The sequence below is a fragment of the Mercenaria mercenaria genome, chromosome 5 (assembly GCF_021730395.1).
Source record: "Mercenaria mercenaria strain notata chromosome 5, MADL_Memer_1, whole genome shotgun sequence".
NCBI lineage: Eukaryota > Metazoa > Mollusca > Bivalvia > Venerida > Veneridae > Mercenaria > Mercenaria mercenaria.
The window spans coordinates 94,111,179-94,130,490 of NC_069365.1; the positions used below are offsets into that span (position 1 = coordinate 94,111,179).

General features: G+C 36.4%; 1 protein-coding gene across 5 annotated transcripts in view; it reads right to left on the minus strand.

The window, feature by feature from the left end:
- LOC123558669 (ankyrin repeat domain-containing protein 10-like) overlaps positions 1-19,312 on the minus strand; it is a 29,412-nt gene continuing 10,100 nt past the window's right edge. For 2 of the 5 annotated variants that reach the window (XM_053544360.1, XM_053544361.1), the window contains exon 5: positions 6,221-7,050. In XM_053544360.1, coding sequence (XP_053400335.1) covers positions 6,731-7,050 — 320 coding nt within the window. In that variant the 3' untranslated portion in view covers positions 6,221-6,730. The other 3 variants (XM_053544363.1, XM_053544364.1, XM_053544362.1) reach the window with 3 other exon arrangements.

A 19,312-nucleotide genomic window follows, 5' to 3' on the forward strand; every position in this document is an offset into this window, starting at 1 on the left:
GAAATTGCACTTTTTGTAATTCGGAACACTACAACAAGCAAACAAGATATACAAAATAAGAAAGACAAGCTTAAAGAAGTAATAAAAAGAGAAAATAAAATAATAAACATTATGTTTGTGATAATGGATATGCATTCAATTGTTTTGAAATAATGTAATAGTATTGTTCAAAATAGAGTTTTTAATGAAGTTCTAACCTTCCAGTATCATGAAAAAATTATACAAAACTAATGTCTATTATGTTAATAATGGAAAAATATATCAAAAGTGAACAATGAGTTAACATGTTTACAATGATTTTGTATTTATATTTATACAAGATGGCAGTCAATGAGAATTGCAAGGAACTGTCAGTTAGGTATGTAAAAATACCCACATTCTCGAAACTTAATATTCAACAAATTAACTGTAGAATAATATACTGTATCATTAGAAGAGCTACATGCTGAATTAAAACACAGCCCATTAGCTAAACCATAAATAACTTCTCCCATCTAATTAACTATCATATAAACTAAAGTGAGTGAACTTATTCTTAACTAAGAAAGGGAAACAGTTTTGACAAATGCCGCTGTCCATGCTATTCAATATGTTCCTATGCCATATCGCCATTTAATTATCCAGATGTTAAATCAGCTCATACCTATATAATTATGACTTTTTGTAACACCTTAAGAGTGACTACTATATTACATGTATAGAATATGTACTTTGAATGGAAACTGCAGCTCCATCACCTTGAAGTGAAGTAATAAAACTTGTTTTTATCACATTTGACATCTTGGTGGTGAAATAAAGCCATTACATAAATTTGATAATACACTAGTGTAATAAAGCCTTGACGTTGACATCGATTATCGATAGATGTTGGTTGCATTTACTTGGTCTATAATATTTAAAGAAAGAAGAAATTTTGATGTTTACAGCAGGAAAAGCTTACATGTGATAAATAGAATATTACATTTGTGTCTTTCCACATTTAATTTATTAAACTTGTTGAACAAAATTGATAAAATGCTCGGCGGGTCCTCACATTTTATTATTTTATACAACTCGTTTCATAAATTCAATATGAAAACACTCGTGTTACTGTAATATCCTCTATATAAATGCATCTAGTGAGTCATAGCAACAAGTGAATAATGCTGATATCTCTATCAGAAAGCTTTAACTATTACTGAATAAAACGGCCGGTTTCTCCAATGTTTACAAGCTGAACTTCAATAATTATTGACAAATATTTTATCAAACGAATGTATGTTTAATGTTATAACAAACAATACAAGTGTCAGGGTATTAATAGAATGAATTCTTACATTTTCCAAGTTCCATCTTGAGTGAGATCATCAAATGAACAGAGACAACAGTCCTATTGTCTTAAAATACAGATGGCCATGGAGGCTCTAGTCTGCTCACCAGAGTTTCATAGCTGGAACAGGCATAAATACACCAGGTTTCATACCTGTAGATTTTATACAGAAAAGTGACTAGTTTTCAGGAAGTTTTGGTCTACAGAAAATTCACAATTTTACACTGTAGAATCCAGCACTTCTGATTTATTCAAGAGCTAGTGTTACTGCAGCAATCTACCGGTATGTCACCATAGAACTTAAGCCTGATCTTGTGGCTAGATTCATTAAGTAAAAATTTAAGACGGTCACTCAAAAATTCAACCATTAATAATATGTTATCTTTATGAAATACAACCAAGTCATGAGCCATAACTGTTCTTTCTTGAGTAATACCAAATCTGACCACAAACATTTGGTATAAGTTTCATTAAGATTGCTATAGAAATGCAGTCTAAAGTGTGTAAACAGAGAAGGTGCTGACAAAGAACAGATGAATGGTAGTCATAACAGTTCCAACCTTGGGCACTTTATGCTCAGGTGGGCGTAAAAGATAAATAAATTGTTATTTCAAAAAGCTAAAAAATGTCAAAATGCTGATGAATGTGTTAAAATAATTTGGCTTTATGGCCAGCAGGCTAAAACAATGCGCCGTACATGCAGTAAAATAAAACAATAAGTACAAAAAAAAGAAGTATTCAAGAATAATGCAAAATCAAAAATATGTTTTCGAACAATGTTTATACTTATTAACTAATATACATGACAAGCAGGTAATCCTTAAGATCTGAAACTTGATACAAGGTAACTATTTTACAGCAGTAATAAGTACATGAACCTTGACTTGCTGAAAGAACATGCAAAATTTTATTAAAGGGGCATGCCTCTACATGTAAATCATCTCAATATTCAATTTTTTTTATATCTGATAGCAATTTATTGTGTAAATAATCCCTTGAATCGATGTCATTTAAGTTCAATAACTTTTATGAACCTTTTTGTTTTTACTTCATGAAAATAAATAAAAAAAGACCTAATGAAACAAAAAATCTAGAATGTGCCCCTTTAAAATGAATAAATGTTGATTAGGCATTTTTAAGGCAAGGAACCGTCAAAAATATTCAAATTAAATGAAAGAGAAATCTTCCTCATCAATGAAGCGTAGAAGTAAAAATGATTACATAATGAAGTGTTATCAGCTAGATCATGATGAGATATGTATTTATGTAAAGTCATAATCCTATATGGACTTCAGATATAATAATGTTATACACAATTTTGATCAAAAGGTGCATTTGAGCAGTTTATACTGCAATGCAAAATGTGTGAACAATTTTTATAAAATGATTCACTGAAGGTTATTCAATAAGTTAAAGCGGGATTATTAACTATATATAAATGGAGCTTTATCATGAAGTCTTTACATGTAAATTACCTTTAATATTTATAAATACATCACAAGCTTTTCCTCCCTTTTTGATCTATTATGTAATGCAATATCTTAACCTTTAGCCCACTAAATTTCTAAAATGGACCGGTCCATCATTCAATTCTGGCCATACCATTTATTATTCGAAGGGGTGTTCAATGAAAATTTACTGACTAGAACAGTGCAGAACATGATCAGCCTGCACGGATGTGCAGGCTGATCTTGGTCTGCACTGGTCGCAAAGGCAGTGACTTGCCGCCAGCAGGCTAAAGGTAATTTTTATACATCACAAGCATCTCCTCCCTTTTTGATATATCATGTAAAGCAATATCTTAATAAGCGTAATCATTTATCTATGTTTAAATGTATCAAAAATAAATCATGGAAACACTAAAAGTTAGGACAAAACAAGAGCTGTCTCCATAGGATGACACATGCCCCCGATGGCACTTTGAATGAATAGTTATGGCCGATGTTAGAGTTTAGGACCTTTGACCTACGGACCTGGGTCTTGCGCGCGACACGTCGTCTTACTGTGCCACACATTCATGCGTAGTTATTTTAAAATCCATGCATGAATGGCAAAGATATGGACCGCACATGCCCATCATTGCACTATCATGAAATATGACCTTAAAAGTCTAAGTGTGACCTTGACTTTTGAGCTAAGGACCTGGGTCTTGCGCGCGACACGTCCTCTTACTGTGGTACACATTCATGCCCAATAATTTTAAAATCCATGTATGAATGACAAAGATATGGACCGTACACGAAAATTGCGGACAGACCGACAGACGGTTCAAAAACTATATGCCTCCCTTCGGGGGCATAAAAATAAAATAAGTAGAACATATTGTTTGTATGAATTTTAAATTCATAAACTAGATACAAATATTAAGCAACTATAAGAACTAAATAATAATAAACAGAAATATGAAAATAAAATAAAACCATAAATTGGAACAGAAAACTTGTTTTTCCTATGTTTATAGGATGTCACATTAAACTGAAAATTTGTTAAGCAATGACCTTTATAGTGTATTACTAGTAATCTCTTTTCTTCTTAAGTTTTGATTTAAATTATTCCCACAACAAATGTCTTAAACAACCAAAATTTAATAATACAGTAAAAAAAAACATTGTCTTTTTACCTGTCCAATCAGTGGTCTGAGATTGTACTAATATTATGGCTATGTATTGTGCAAAATCTTTATACTTCATGGACATAAAATTTCTTACCTTTCGGCAAAAATAATGTCGGGTAATTAATTTGTGGATATCATATTCTAAAGAAAAAATTATTTTGTGCTTTGACAAAACTATAAAAATATTTCATTGACCAATAAATAACTAATGACCTTACACCAATTTGACATACACTTCTAACTACAGTGAAATATAACCACTACAGATCAAAATGACTGAAATACCCACAGTGTGCAAGTCTTTGGTATTTTGAGAAAACTGTTTCCATAGAACTGCAACTAGCACCACTTTTCTCATGAATTTCCTTTCTATCTTTTTTGCTCAGCAAAATCCCTTGTAAATTAGAAATCACCCAACAGAAGCATACAATTTTTTAAATAAATATCCTTTAAAATATCACATGTTATGATTTGATCCAAGTATCAGAAATATGGAAATACAAAATTATTGGCAAATATAATGTCTAAATTGGTAAACCTATTTCAAATGATGATGACGAAAATGTGCTTGTTACTTTTCTTTAAATGGCACAATCATGAAGCAAACATTATGTGTAAGTAATTAACCCTTACCCTGCTAAATTTCTCTAATGAACTTGTCCATCTTTCAATTTGGACAGTACCATTATCTGTTAAAAGGGGTGCTTACCAAAAAGATACTAACTGAATGGCAAACAGTGCAGATCATGATCAGACTACACAGATGTGCAGGCTGATCATGACCTACACTGGTCGCAAAGGCAGAATCAGTGGTGTTTAGCATGATAAGGGTTAAAGCAGTATTATTTGAGATTGTTGAATTCAGTTGGAATCACCCCCTAGTGTTATACTGTATACAGAATGTTTGTGTTAGCCTTGGGATTTTATACAACCTCATTCTTACAATGTCGTATTTAAAATGATCAACATGCTTTCAGCCCCTTTGTCTGCTATTAAAACGTAAACTTCTACAATTTAAGAGGACACCTCCCAAATTTAAACTGAAATTGTGTTCCAGTGTTAAAATTTTGTTTTGATTTTCACTGCAGAAACATACAGAAATATTTATATCTTGGGTGTATTTATTAATCCTTCTCAATTCTTGATCATGATTTTAATGTTTCGATACAAAACAGTAGTGAGAGATTCGTAAAAAAATAAATGGTATACAATTATTTATAAATTTGCTCACTACTTAGGAAATACATGAGAAATTTCTCACATAGTCACCCGATATCACTCTACAGACGCAACTGACTTTATCCTTGGTAATTTTCACATCTATAAGCCTTATTAAGCCATTTCATGATTAGCAGCCTTATTCATGGTATTAAGAACTCATGAAACTGGAGTGTTTTAGGATATGATGCAGATTAATATACAAGAACACTTTGTATTTTTGAGTGGCACTATTCATGAATATTAATGAAAATAAATTCACCAAAAAATCCCAATCAAGAAGTACTTAGGTCACAAAAATTTACATAATATATTCTAATGATCTAACCACAATATAAAACTTAGCACTGTCTAACTTCCAAACACTGAACATAAACATCAAACACTGTCCATACTATTGCCTAACAAAACAACATTAATTTTTCCATTCTATCCAGTGATATCCTGAATGTTACATTTCTCTTTGTACAAATACTACTAGTGACTTTAGTCAAATCTTTCATAACTGTGATTCTTTCAAAGCACTTTTCTCAAAATGAGCATCAATAGCATTTTGTAATACATGTATCTTTTGTTACTACTTTGCAAATACTCTTAAGGTACAAGTTTCATTCATTCATAAAAATTTCCTTCAAAAAAAAAAAAAAAAAAAAAAAAGCCCGACTGATGGTCAAATTCAGTTAAATAACAAAAACAAAAAAAAAAACCCATGTAGTTCCAGCAAGTTTTTTTTTTTTAAATGTTCATACTTTTGTAGAACTTACAAGTTATCATGTCAAATAACTAACAAATTATAGTACAACTATACTTAACAGCTGTTTAAGTGAAAAAAAATCACACTTCTTGCAACAACTTATAAAACTATAAAGAAAATCAAAAGCCACTAGACTTGCTCATCACAGAGTTCATCAGCAAGCTGTCATAACCTTCCTGCATCGAGACTGAATTGTAATGCTCCACCATACTTTCTGACACCGTGGTCACATGATCACCCGTGTGATTTGTGTTCTGATGAGTCATGTGACCATTGTTGAACAGCCAGCCATTCAGCTTGCATTTGTTCGACATTGGTTCTACAAGCAAAAATAAAAGTAGCCAGTGTTAGCAACGGAACAGCAAGACATTTCAAAAGCAATGCAGACAGGCTAAAGAAGGTTAAAAGCAATTTATTACACAGAATATGTGAATAAAACATAAACATTATATAAATATAAAAAAGTTTTTTAAAGATAAAACTGATAAATTTTCATTCCCACATACATCAACTAGCCTTTTACAGAAAATTCTGGAATCCAGCTGTAGGTTATAAATAACAACATAGTGGAATTCTGCAAAAATCAACATAATTTGAACTCTGTACATTTATAATATTAAAGTTGGGATGAAAATTTATCAATTTTTTCAGCAAATCCCAACAGGGTGAACACTTATCAGACTAAAGGTGTAAAAAGGGATAATCACTGGAAAGCCATGTTTGGCATACAGAAAATAAACAACTTCTGACTAGGCTCCCCGATGTATATTACAACAAACCACAATTCTCTAAACAAAATGTACATATAAAATTTGTAACATATGTGTGCCCTGCACTATATATAATGTGACATGAAGTTAATACATTTAACAGGCGGGTCTTTAAATCTCAGACATGAAAAGGGTTCAACACGGTTCTGATTAATCTCGCCAAGGTGACCCCTGTCTGCCATCCCTGCCTCATGACCCCATGAAGGGTCACACACCACTGTGAACCCTGATGAATTCTGGGGATTTTGAAAAGCTGAATTAAGGTGCTCATTGCTGCGTGGAGGGGCCATGTTTTCATTACAGTCCATACTGGGTGCTGCGTCAAAGCCATGTGCGAATGGAAGCTGGGCAAAGTCGTGTTGAACACTTTGGCGAAAGACAAAATCTGTGGATAAATATATCAAAGACAGAGCATAAGAAACCACAGTTATAATCAAATGTAAAGCATCAGTATCTTCATGTCTAGACAATATTTATTTGCTATTTGATTAAGTTAGGAATATTTCTTTTACACTAGGGAAACCAGGTAATTTCCAATGAATCAAATTCTAAATTAAATATCAGCTGAAAGCATTACATACAGAACTGTCTGTTGTGTTATTGATTGACATCCAGCCTGTCTGCTATTGAAACATGAATATTTTCCATTAAGATATCTTTCTAGGTGCAACTTTACTGGTTATAAGACTACTGCTAGGCTAGAGGACATATAAAGGACACTCAAATCACTTTCTAAGTGTATAAACAAGAACTGTCAGTGGACAGCACGCTCGACTATTCTCAGTGCTTGATAGTATAATATAAGCAATGAGTAAAACTTTAACATTACAATAAGCATATTCTAAGTCGAAAAGGGGCCATAATTAAGTCAAAATGCTTGATAGAGTTGCCTACTCCTTTTTACAGACTGGGGTCATGATGGTAAACAAGTATGCAAAATATGAAAGCAATACCTCAATGGACTTTGAAAATATTTGGGGTGGTACACAAACTTTAACATTTATTCTAAGTCGAAAAGGGGTCATAATTCAGTCAAAATGCTGGATAGAGTTGCCTCCTCCTTTTTACAGACTGGGGTCATGATGGTAAACAAGTATGCAAAATATGAAAGCAATATCTCAATGGACTTTGAAAATATTTGGGGTGGTACGCAAACTTTAACATTTGTGTGACGCCCACGCTCACGCTGCGCGAGTAGGATAGCTCCCCTATTCTTCGAATAGTCCAGCTAAAAATTATCTTCGTTATTTTTGTAATCTTAATTTAATTCCTCACCTAACTTGAACTATGCATCAGTTGCCTAGTCATGATATTTATATACAAGTCCAATAGGCCAGAACGATTGGGTTTCATTAATTGTAATGACTTAAACGGCACTGCAAATGAAGAGGATATTCCCAGCCGTACCCATCCTTCCCATGTCAGGCAAAAAAAATTATTTCCACTAATGGCTTAGAAATTGTAGGGTAAGTAAGTAGGTTAAACGTTTTTTTTTTTAACAAAGTATGGATTTATCTAACATTTAATAATTACTTTAAGTTATTTAACAACCATTATAACAATTACAATGAGGAAGTTATAAGGACCTTTTTTGTATTCATAGTAGAATAACTGAGTTTAAATTTTAGTCAGTCTTTTGTAAATATATCTGCGTTTTTTCCTGTGTGTTTCACAAGAACAATATAAATTTCACAATTCACAGAATATTTAGTCAGACCCTAATCTTAACATCTTTCTCTATTAAGTTTAACTTTATAAAATACCACATGGCACTATAAATGTCAATATGAAAATTTATCTACCCTGTCCGACAATAATTGTTATTGGACCAAAGCAAAGCTGAGTGTCAATTTAAACCTTAAATTGCTTTTTTTTCAGATTTTAATAATATCTTTGTGGGGTCAGACAGTTAAGCAGAAACAAACAACTTTTTTTCTTGTCCTAAAGGACAAACTGTCAAGTTACTTTGAATAAAAAAATATTGTTGGAAGACCAGTTTTATTGACCAAAAGATTATATCAATGATATCTGATTGCATATTTACACAATCAAAATTTTACATTTGACATTTATGTTGATTTGTTTGCTTTGATGTAACTTTTGTTTATCAAGAAATTCTTTAAACATCATCATCCATCAAAATGACCAGCCTGTTTGTTTACCAGCCTGTTTGTTTACCTGCATGTATTTTACCATACAGAATAAGAATGGGATCTGCATGTTTCAGTGAAAACCCATGTCATGTGTTCTAAAATACAATATGTATGTTAAGGTTTAGGAGTATATCACCAAAACACAGAAACATTCTATAAACGAACAACATCGTTACCAATATTTTAACTGACCATTACATGTTCTGCCGTACTGTCCCGTACTTAAAATATTCTGAAAAAGTTGTCCCCCTTTGAAAATGAATGCCATTTGTTAAAATATAAAAATAAACAATTGCTGAAAACTGTGTTCCACCTAGTTATGTGAAATTTCAACACTCGCACGCTATTTCAAATGCATCAAAACAAACATGATTGTGTAACAGTTCCTTGAAAATGGTGAGTTTTTAAAGGCATTTGACTGTCCGGAAGTGGGGCCCCTTTAGGCAGTCATTTTCTGGAATTCAATGTTTAAATCAGTATACTGACACTTGTTTTGTAGAGTAATATATACGCTATTATTACAAAAACTACAAAACATGTGTCAGTATACTGATATAAACATTGAATTCCGGAAAAGGACTGCCTAAAGGGGCCCCACTTCCAGTCAAACGCCTTTAAAAACTCACCATTTTCAAAGAACTGTTACACAAGTTTGTTTTGATGCATTTGCAATAGCGTACGAGTGTTGAAATTTCACATAACTAGGTGGAACACAGTTTTCAGCAATTGTTTATTTTTATTTCTTTACAAATGGCATTCATTTTCAAAGGGGAACAACTTTTTTAGAATATTTTAAGTACGGGACAGTACTGCAGAACATGTAATGGTCAGATAAAATATTGGTAACGATGTTGTTCGTTTATCAAAAATTTCTGTGTTTTGGTGGTATACTCCTAAACCTTAAAGTCTTGACTTTTAAAAAATGCTAAACTATCATTAAACTGTCTTTAGTATCTTAACCATAAAAAGATTTGCCTAAAAATTTGGTTAAAAATTATATATCTTGCAGCAGGGCATGGCCCGTCAAAATTTCCATACCATTTATCCATCCTTACTTGTGGTGTCTCCAGTAATTTAAATAAAATATTTCTTGATGATTCTATTTTAATAACATCTATCTTAGTCCTAGTTAACCTTACTTTTTTGTTTTGTGACTTTGAAAATAAAAGAAAACCTTTCATTGACAATTAATCACTCTGATTATTTTTTTGAAATGAAGTCTGGAAAACATACATGTATGAAATTTATGACATTGTCTCCATACATGAAATTAGATTGATGTTCTTTGTTTATGTGATACTGTTTAACAGATGACAATATCTTAGTAACTGATTAAAAGATGCACTTGGTTCATACATGTTTAATTCTGGAAAGGTTAGGTTGAAAGGGTATTATGTAAATTAAGTAAAATACGAAACTTGCAAACCCAAGCCTTTTAAGCATATCATTTGTTTCCATGACTATGATGAGAGAACTTAATGTACACTATTGAACACCTAAGCTGATTATCACATTCAACTCTCGAATGAAAAGCCAGTGTGCCTGAAATAAAGGTCAATGAAACTTGTCAGTGACAAAAATAGGTCCACAGATTTTTCATACAGAGAGAGTGTTATGTTGTTCTGCAATTAAATCTTCTTTCAAAAATGTAGTTATATTCTGGTCAGTCTTTTTATTTTGCAGTGTTTGATGCAGTTTTCAACAATCATTCTATTATGTGAATGTGTATTTATTTACATATGAATTTCGGCTGCCTTCATATATGCATGTACCAGTCCTATCAATAAAACATACACTGAATTTAAACACACTATGTTTGTCTTGTATTCCCTCAACCTCTTCTAAGGCCAACTTCTTTACTATTTTTCTAGAAATTTTCTCATTTGCCTCAAATGATTATTTCGTTAACTTCATGTTACAACTTTTCTTCAGTTTTGAATAAGTTATTCAGTTTACTTAAAATCAGTTCAGGATTTCTAACCTTCAAAAACTAACTGGCACAAAATGTCTTCAATTCATGAAGAATGCTTGTTGCCTTCCGAGACTTAAGGACGTATGCTAGAATTTGGTGCGAAAATTTTCCCAATAACAGAATTTCTTCAAACTTTGGATATTGAAGGACAATCATCTAAGAAACAAAAAAATGCAATAAAAATCATAGGTCACCGGATTCGAAAAAGAGTTATCTGCCCTTGAAAACGTCATTTTTGGGGGAAATGCCGTTTTCAAGGGCAGATAACTCTTTTTCGATACCGGTGACCTATGTTTTTTATTGCATTTTTTTGTTTCTTAGATGATTGTCCTTCAATATCCAAAGTTTGAAGAAATTCTGTTATTGGGAAAATTTTCGCCCATCTCATATACAGGGAATTCTAGCGTACGCCTTTAACTTTGATACTTAAAAAGCAGAATAAGTTATTTTTCACAAGTGCTGGGCTCAATAAAGAACCTATTCTTATCTGTCAATGACAAGACCATTAACCTACAAGTCATGTTTGATTTCTTTGACAGGCACGAAATTTGAGAACTATTTTTTTGTTATGTTGGTTTAAACTGATTTTTCACTGCATTTTGGTTTTAAAGTAACCAGTTATTAATCCTGGATTTCTTACCAATATTAACCTGTTCCCTGCAAATAACTGATAACTTCCTTACATGAATCTGCACTGGAGGGCAAATGACCTCAGACATTGTGGAGCCAGTCAGTAATCATGTAAACTATTGCCCTTTGCCAAAGATTAGGACAAGCAATCCCTTGTGCTGTACCCGTTAGGCGGGTTTTGTTCAGCTTCATGTTACATCAACAGTCCAGATCATATGGGGATTTCCTGCTTCAATGATGGAGGATTTTGTTTTTGTTTGGTTTAACGTTGCACCGACACAAATATAGGTCATATGGAACTTTCAGCTTTAATGGTGGAGGAAGACCCCAGGTGCCACTTGGTGCATAATTTCATCACGGGCAGGCACCTGGGTAGAACCACCGACCTTCCGTAAGCCAGTTGGATGGCTTCCTCACATTAAGAATTCAACACCCTGAGTGAGGCTCAAACCCACATTGGTGAGGGGCGAGTGATTCGAAGTCAGCGACATTGACAACTCTGCCATGGCGGCCCCTTCAATGATGGAGGAAGAATCCTGGTGCACCTCCAGGCATTTAAGAACTAAAGGCACTGGCAGAACCTGGGTAGAACCACTGAGCTTCTGAAGGCCAGCTGAATGGCTGAACATGATGACCTGACCGGACTCAAAACCCACAAAAATCCAGAAAGCTACTCACTATTATATACATGGGGAAAAGGTCAATGATTTTGAGCTAGAGGGAAATGTTTTCTTGACAGTTCCAGGAGTATGCTTCCAAAACACTGGATGGCTTCCTCACATGAAGAACTCAACACCCCGAGTGAGGCTCTTTTTACTCACATTGGTGAGGGGCGAGTGATTCAAAGTCAGCGACATTGACAACTCTGCCATGGCGGCCCCTTCAATGATAGAGGAAGAATCCTGGTGCACCTCCAGGCATTTAAGAACTAAAGTAACTGGCAGAACCTGGGTAGAACCACTGAGCTTCTGAAGGCCAGCTGAATGGCTTTTGAGCTAGAGGGAAATGTTTTCTTGACAGTTCCAGGAAAATGCTTCAAAAACACTGGATGGCTTCCTCACATGAAGAATTCAACACCCCGAGTGAGGCTCGAACCCACATCGATGAGAGGCAAGTGATTTGAAGTCAGCAACCATAACCACTCAGCCCCCTAGTAAATGGAAGATTAAAGGTTCGATTCCCACTTGGACAGACTCCAATGTGACCAATAAGTGAGCTGCCACCTATTTAAAGAGTGTTTACCAACTGCACACTTTCCTGATGCCTTAAAGGATAGTATGTGTATAAGGCAAAGGTGGAAATTACAATGACTGGCCCTATATTTAACACTTTACCTTTTCACAGGATATTATCATATATGTAGGAAGGTGAATAACAAGATTAACTGATCAATGAAGTCCGATAAAGTTACATTCTAACCACCATGTGTAAATCATTCACAAATCCAGGGATGTGAAAACTTTCATATTTTTAAATCAGTTAAAGGCAAAAAATCAGTGCACATCAAATAACTGTCTAAACAAAATTTTTCTAAAATCTTCTATCAAATCACACCCCTGAATATGTTAGAAAATTGAACCAATTTAATATAAAATACAAGCATTCATAAATGTTACATGATGTTATTCTGGGATAAGTAAATCTCCTGTATCACTCCTTGATTAGCCATCACTAACCTGTGTCACTCTAGACCAGAGTTAGTGCCCTTGACTACTCTCAATGGAGACCAGAATGTTCTCGACTGAACGGTTCCGTAGAAATCGCAAGCACGGCAAAGTAACTACTCAGGATATTATTATTATCACCGGTTGCCTCCCTTTGATTGGACAACCCTGTCAGAAAGTTCATTAATTATCAACATACTTAATATGCTACAATTATACAATATGCAAAATCACATAAGTACATGTTAATTTGCATGCATCTATGTTTAATATCAACAAGAGGGTTATGATGATCCTGGATCGCTCACTGGAGTAATTGGGCCTACAGCCTCTAGTGTTAACAGGCTTTTCCTTTGATTTGCCCGGGTGACCTAGTTTTCCAACCCACATGACCCAGATTCGAACATGGCACAGAGGTCATCAAGATAAACATTCTGACTAAGTTTCATGAAGATAGGATCATAAATGTGGCCTCTAGAGTATCAACAAGGTTTTCATGCGATTTGAGCATGAGACCTAGTTTTTGACCCCACATGACTCAGGTTTGAGCTTGACCTAAGGATCATTAAGATAAACATTCTGATCAACTTTCATAAGGACAGGGTCATAAATGTGGCATCTAGAATGTTAACAATCGTTCCTTTAATTTGAGCGGGTGACCTAGTTTTTGAACCCACATGACCCAGTTTCAAATTTGGCCTTATGGGATCATCAAGATAAACATTCTGACCAAGTTTCATGAGTTCTCTTGTGTTTAACAAGCTTTTCCTTTGATTTGAGTGAGTGGCCTAGTTTTTGAATCCAAATCACTCAGATTCAAACTTGGCCTAGGAATCATCAAGATAAACTTTCTGACCAAGTTTTATGAAGATTGGGTCATAAATGTGGCCTCTAGAGTGTTAACAAGCTTTTGCTTTGATTTGAGTAGGTGACCTAGTTTTTGACCCCATATGACCCAGATTCGAACTTGACCTATAGGTGATCAAGACAAACATTCTGATTAGTTCTCATGAGTTTCAAACTATAATTGTGGACTGTAGAGTGTTAACAAGATTTTCCTTTGATCTGGCCTACTGACCTAGTTTTTGACCCCACATGACCCAGTTTCAAATCTGACCTAGAGATCATCAAGACAGACATTCTGACCAATTCTCATGAGTTTCAAATTTAAAATGTGGTCTCTTAGAGTGTTAACAAGATTTTCCTTTGATCTGGCCTACTGACCTAGTTTTTGACCCCACATGACCAAGTTTTGATCTTTGCCTAAAGATCATCAAGATAAACATTCTGGCCAAGTTTCATGAATATACAGTCACATATGTGGCATCTAGAGTGTTAACAAGCTTTTCATGTGATCTGAGCATGAGATCTAGGTTTTGACTCACATGACCCAGATTTGAGCTTGACCTAGGAATCATCAAGATAAACATTTGGATCAACTTTCATGAAGACAGGGTCATAAATGTGGCCTCTAGAATGTTAACATGTGTTCCTTTGATTTGAGCAGGTGACCTAGTTTTTGACCCCAAATAACCCAGTTTTAAACTTGGCCTATGGGATCATCAAGATAAACATTCTGACCGAGTTTCATGAAGATAGGGTCATAAATGTGGCCTCTATTCTAGTGTGTTAACAAGCTTTTCATGTGATTTGAGCGAGTAACCTAGTTTTTTAATCCACATCACCCAGATTCAAACTTGGCCTTGGAATCATCAAGATAAACATTTTGACCAAGTTTTATGAAGATAGGGTCATAAATGTGGCCTCTAGAGTGTTAACAAGCTTTTACTTTGATTTGTTTGACCCACATGACCAAGTTTCAATCTTGCCCTAGGAATCATCAAGATAAACATTCTGACCAAGTTTCATGAAGATAGGGTCATAAATGTGGTCTCTAGAGTGTTAACAAGCTTGCCCTTAGATCTGAGTGGGTGCCCTAGTTTTTGACCCACATGGCCCAGATTCGAACTTGACCTAGAGATCATCAAGACAAACATTTTCACCAATTCTCATGAGATTAAACTAAAACTGTGGACTGTAGTGTTAACAAGATTTTCCTTCAATCTGGCCTACTGGCCTAGTTTTTGACCCCACATGACTAAGTTTTGAACTCGGCCTAAAGATCATCAAGATAAACATTCTGGCCAAGTTTCATGAAGATTGGGTCAGAAATGTGGCCTCTAGAGTGTAACAAGCTTTTCCTTTGATTTGACCGGGTGACCTAGCTTTTGACCCCACATGACCAAGTTTCAAGCTTGACCTAGAGATCATCATGACAAACTTCTGACCAAGTTTCATAAGGATTAGGCCACAACTGTGACATTTAGTGTTATCAAGGACAACTGTGGCATTTAGAGTGTTATCAAGGCAAATGTTGGCGGAAGACACACAATGACCGGTCACAATAGTTCATCTTGAGCACTTTGTGCTCAGGTGAGCTAAAAATGTTTTCAGAAATTCTGTATATAGAAATTCATATATATATTGCAAGGCAAATAAGACACTTTTGTAACACAATTATATGAGCGAAGGAGTTGCCCATAAAATCTTCACTCGCTTTAAAAACTGGTTCTTGTTTACAATTTACCTATCTTAAATGACAGACAACATTCTCGACTTCTGTCATTTTTTTTTACCCTTGGAACCATTCTAAGATTATATAAGAAGAAACAACACAGCAACTGATGTCCCCTGCCTAATGATGTACAGAGCAAATAATGTCTCCCGCCTAACTACATTTTGTGGCTTCTTGTTTGCCTATACAAAAGACTAAGCATAAATTTGGACCCGTCTTTTGGTAATGGGTTTGTACTGATGTTCTCATCCTAAGAAATACACTTGTATCTAAAATAGAGTTACAGGCTATATACAAGAGACCATGTGGACTTCCCCTCCTCCTCCACAATTTTTTTTAAAGCCCCTAAATGGATGGCAGTTTCACCTTTGATCTAAAGGCCTTGGTCTCTTACATGTTTCATTTTTAGGAACACTTGTGGTGAATAAAATCAAAATACCTTGACTGATGGGAATGACATGAACCAGAAACAAGGAGGAAGTAACATGGACCAGAAACAAGGAGGCAGTGACATGGACCAGAAACAGGAAGGCAGTGACATGGACTGAAAACAAGAAGGCAGTGACATGGACCAGAAACAAAGAGGCAGAGAAATGAACCAGCAACAAGGAGGCAGTGACCTGGACAAGAAGCAAGACTGCTGTGACATGGACCAGAGACAAAAAGCAGTGACATACTTCAGAATCAAGGAGGCAGTGACATGGACCAGAGACAAGGGGGCAGTGATATGGACCAGAGACAAGGGGGCAGTGACATGGACCAGCAACAAGGAGGCAGTGACCTGGACTAGAAGCAAGACTGCTGTGACATGGACCAGAGACAAAGAAACAGTGACATACTTCAGAATCAAGGAGGCAGTGACATGGACCAGAGACAAGGGGGCAGTGATATGGACCAGAGACAAGGGGGCAGTGACATGGACCAGCAACAAGGAGGCAGTGACCTGGACTAGAAGCAAGACTGCTGTGACATGGACCAGAGACATACTTCAGAATCAAGGAGGCAGTGACATGGAACAGAGACAAGGGGACAGTGAAATGGACCAGAGATAAGGGGCAGTGAGATGGACCAGAGACAAGGGGGCAGTGAAATGGACCAGAGACAAGGGGGCAGTGACATGGACCAGCAACAAGGACGCAGTGACCTGGACTAGAAGCAAGACTGCTGTGACATGGACCAGAGACATACTTCAGAATCAAGGAGGCAGTGACATGGAACAGAGACAAGGGGACAGTGAAATGGACCAGAGATAAGGGGCAGTGAGATGGACCAGAGACAAGGGGGCAGTAAAATGGACCAGAGACAAGGGGGCAGTGACATTGACCAGAGACAAGGGAGCAGTGACATGGATCAGAGACAAGGGGCAGTGACATGGACCAGAGACAAGGGGCAGTGAGATGGACCAGCAACAAGGAGGCAGTGACCTGGACTAGAAGTAAGACTGCTGTGACATGGACCAGAGACAAAGAAGCAGTGACATACTTCAGAATCAAGGAGGCAGTGACATGGACCAGAGACAAGGGGCAGTGATATGGACCAGCAACAAGGAGGCAGTGACCTGGACTAGAAGCAAAACTGCTGTGACATGGACCAGAGACAAAAAGCAGTGACATACTTCAGAATCAAGGAGGCATTGACATTGACCAGAGACAAGGGGGCAGTGACATGGACCAGAAGCAAGGAGGCAGAGAAATGAACCAGCAACAAGGAGGCAGTGACCTTGACAAGAAGCAAGACTGCTGTGACATGGACCAGAGACAAAGAAGCAGTGACATACTTCAGAATCAAGGAGGCAGTGACATGGACCAGAGACAAGGGGGAAGTGACACTGACCAGAGACAAGGGGGCAGTGACATAGAACAGAGACAAGGGGGCAGTGAGATGGACCAGAGACAAGGGGCAGTGAGATGGACCAGCAACAAGGAGGCAGTGACATGGACCAGAGACAAAGAAGCAGTGACATACTTCAGAATCAAGGAGGTCAGCAACAAGGAGGCAGTGACCTGGACAAGAAGCAAGACTGCTGTGACATGGACCAGAGACAAAGAAGCAGTGACATATTTCAGAATCAAGGAGGCAGTGACATGGACCAGAGACAAGGGGGTAGTGACACTGACCAGTAGAAAAACTGCAGTGACATGGACCAGAGACAAGGGGGCAGTGACATGGACCAGAGACAATGGGGTAGTGACATGGGCCAAATGGAAGGAGGCAGTGACATGGACTAGAAGCAAGGGGGCAGTGACATGGACCAGAAGCAAGGGGGCAGTTACATGGACCAGAGACAAGGGGGCAGTGACATGGACCAGAAGCAAGGAGGCAGTGACATGGACCAACAACAAGGTGGTGACATGGACCAACAACAAGGAGGTGGTGACATGGACCAACAGCAAGGAGGCTGTGACATGGACCTGAAACAAAAAGCAAGTTACATGGACTGGAAACAAGAAGGCGGTAACATGAACTGGAAACAAGGAGGCAGTGACATGGATCAGAAACTCGGTGGCAGTGACATAAAATGGAAAAACGGACCTTGTAAACATTTGACTTTCAAATGTGACCTTGGAGCTATAGGTTTCTTTCCCTTGACATGCAAGATGTTTGTGCCGGCCAAATTAGATTATCAGAATTTTGATGCCAAAAGGGTAATAATGTCGAACCATTTTTTGTTGACTCAGATGTAACCTTTAACTCCCAAAGTGTGACCTTGACCTGTGTGACACGGACACTGATCTTGCACTTCAAAATACAATCTCAATGAAGCAACCAGTTTTTCCAGGTAAGGAACATTACTCCATGCATGTAAAAGTAAAATGGCCTTGACAAGATATGACAGGACATTTACCACAAAATTGTAACCTTGGGCTTTGAGAACGGGACCTTTTGATAGGGACCTGGGTCTTCAATGCTTCATGCTTTTTCCTTGAAGCAAACATTTCTGCCAAAGAAAAAAAGATTTTATCGAGCATGTTGCAGTAACAGTCCTTAAAGAATCTGTTAGACTAGGCATGTCAATCAGACATGTTGATAACAATGTTAAGCTTGTCACAAGTCAGTCTGACATAACAAACCCTGATGGATGGCAGAACTATAGACAGGACAAGTACTGGACCATCACCCAATAAACATCTGACCTGTAAGGGTGACTCTTGACTCTGAGTTGCAGTCTAGGACTTGCACATAAGACACCAGCTTGTTTTGGAGATCATGGTGTCAAGTAACACTGTTATTCCTTGACTGGCAGCAGGTTTAATGACAGAACATAAACACATTCTCTATAAACCTTTGACCTCCAACTGTGACCTAGATTTTAAGAGCTTTAGGCCTTAATCTAGTATGTCACATGTCACCTGATTATTGTAAATACTTGTGCCAAATAATATTAAAATCCTCCGAAGAATAACAACTACTATACAGGAAGATTTACAGATGGGCGGATGTGTCACCTTTTTTTCCTCTAAAAAGGACAGGGCAATTACCTTGATCAAATAAGCCTGCATATTTGTTAAATTCTATCTAGAAATACTGAAGCTGTATGACTGAAGTTCTAGTTCTTTGGCAAGCATTATAGTAAAAAGATCCATTAAGCAGTGCTCTTGTAGTTATTACAGAGGAACGTGAAAATCACGCAGAACCCAGAGTAATTAAAAGTA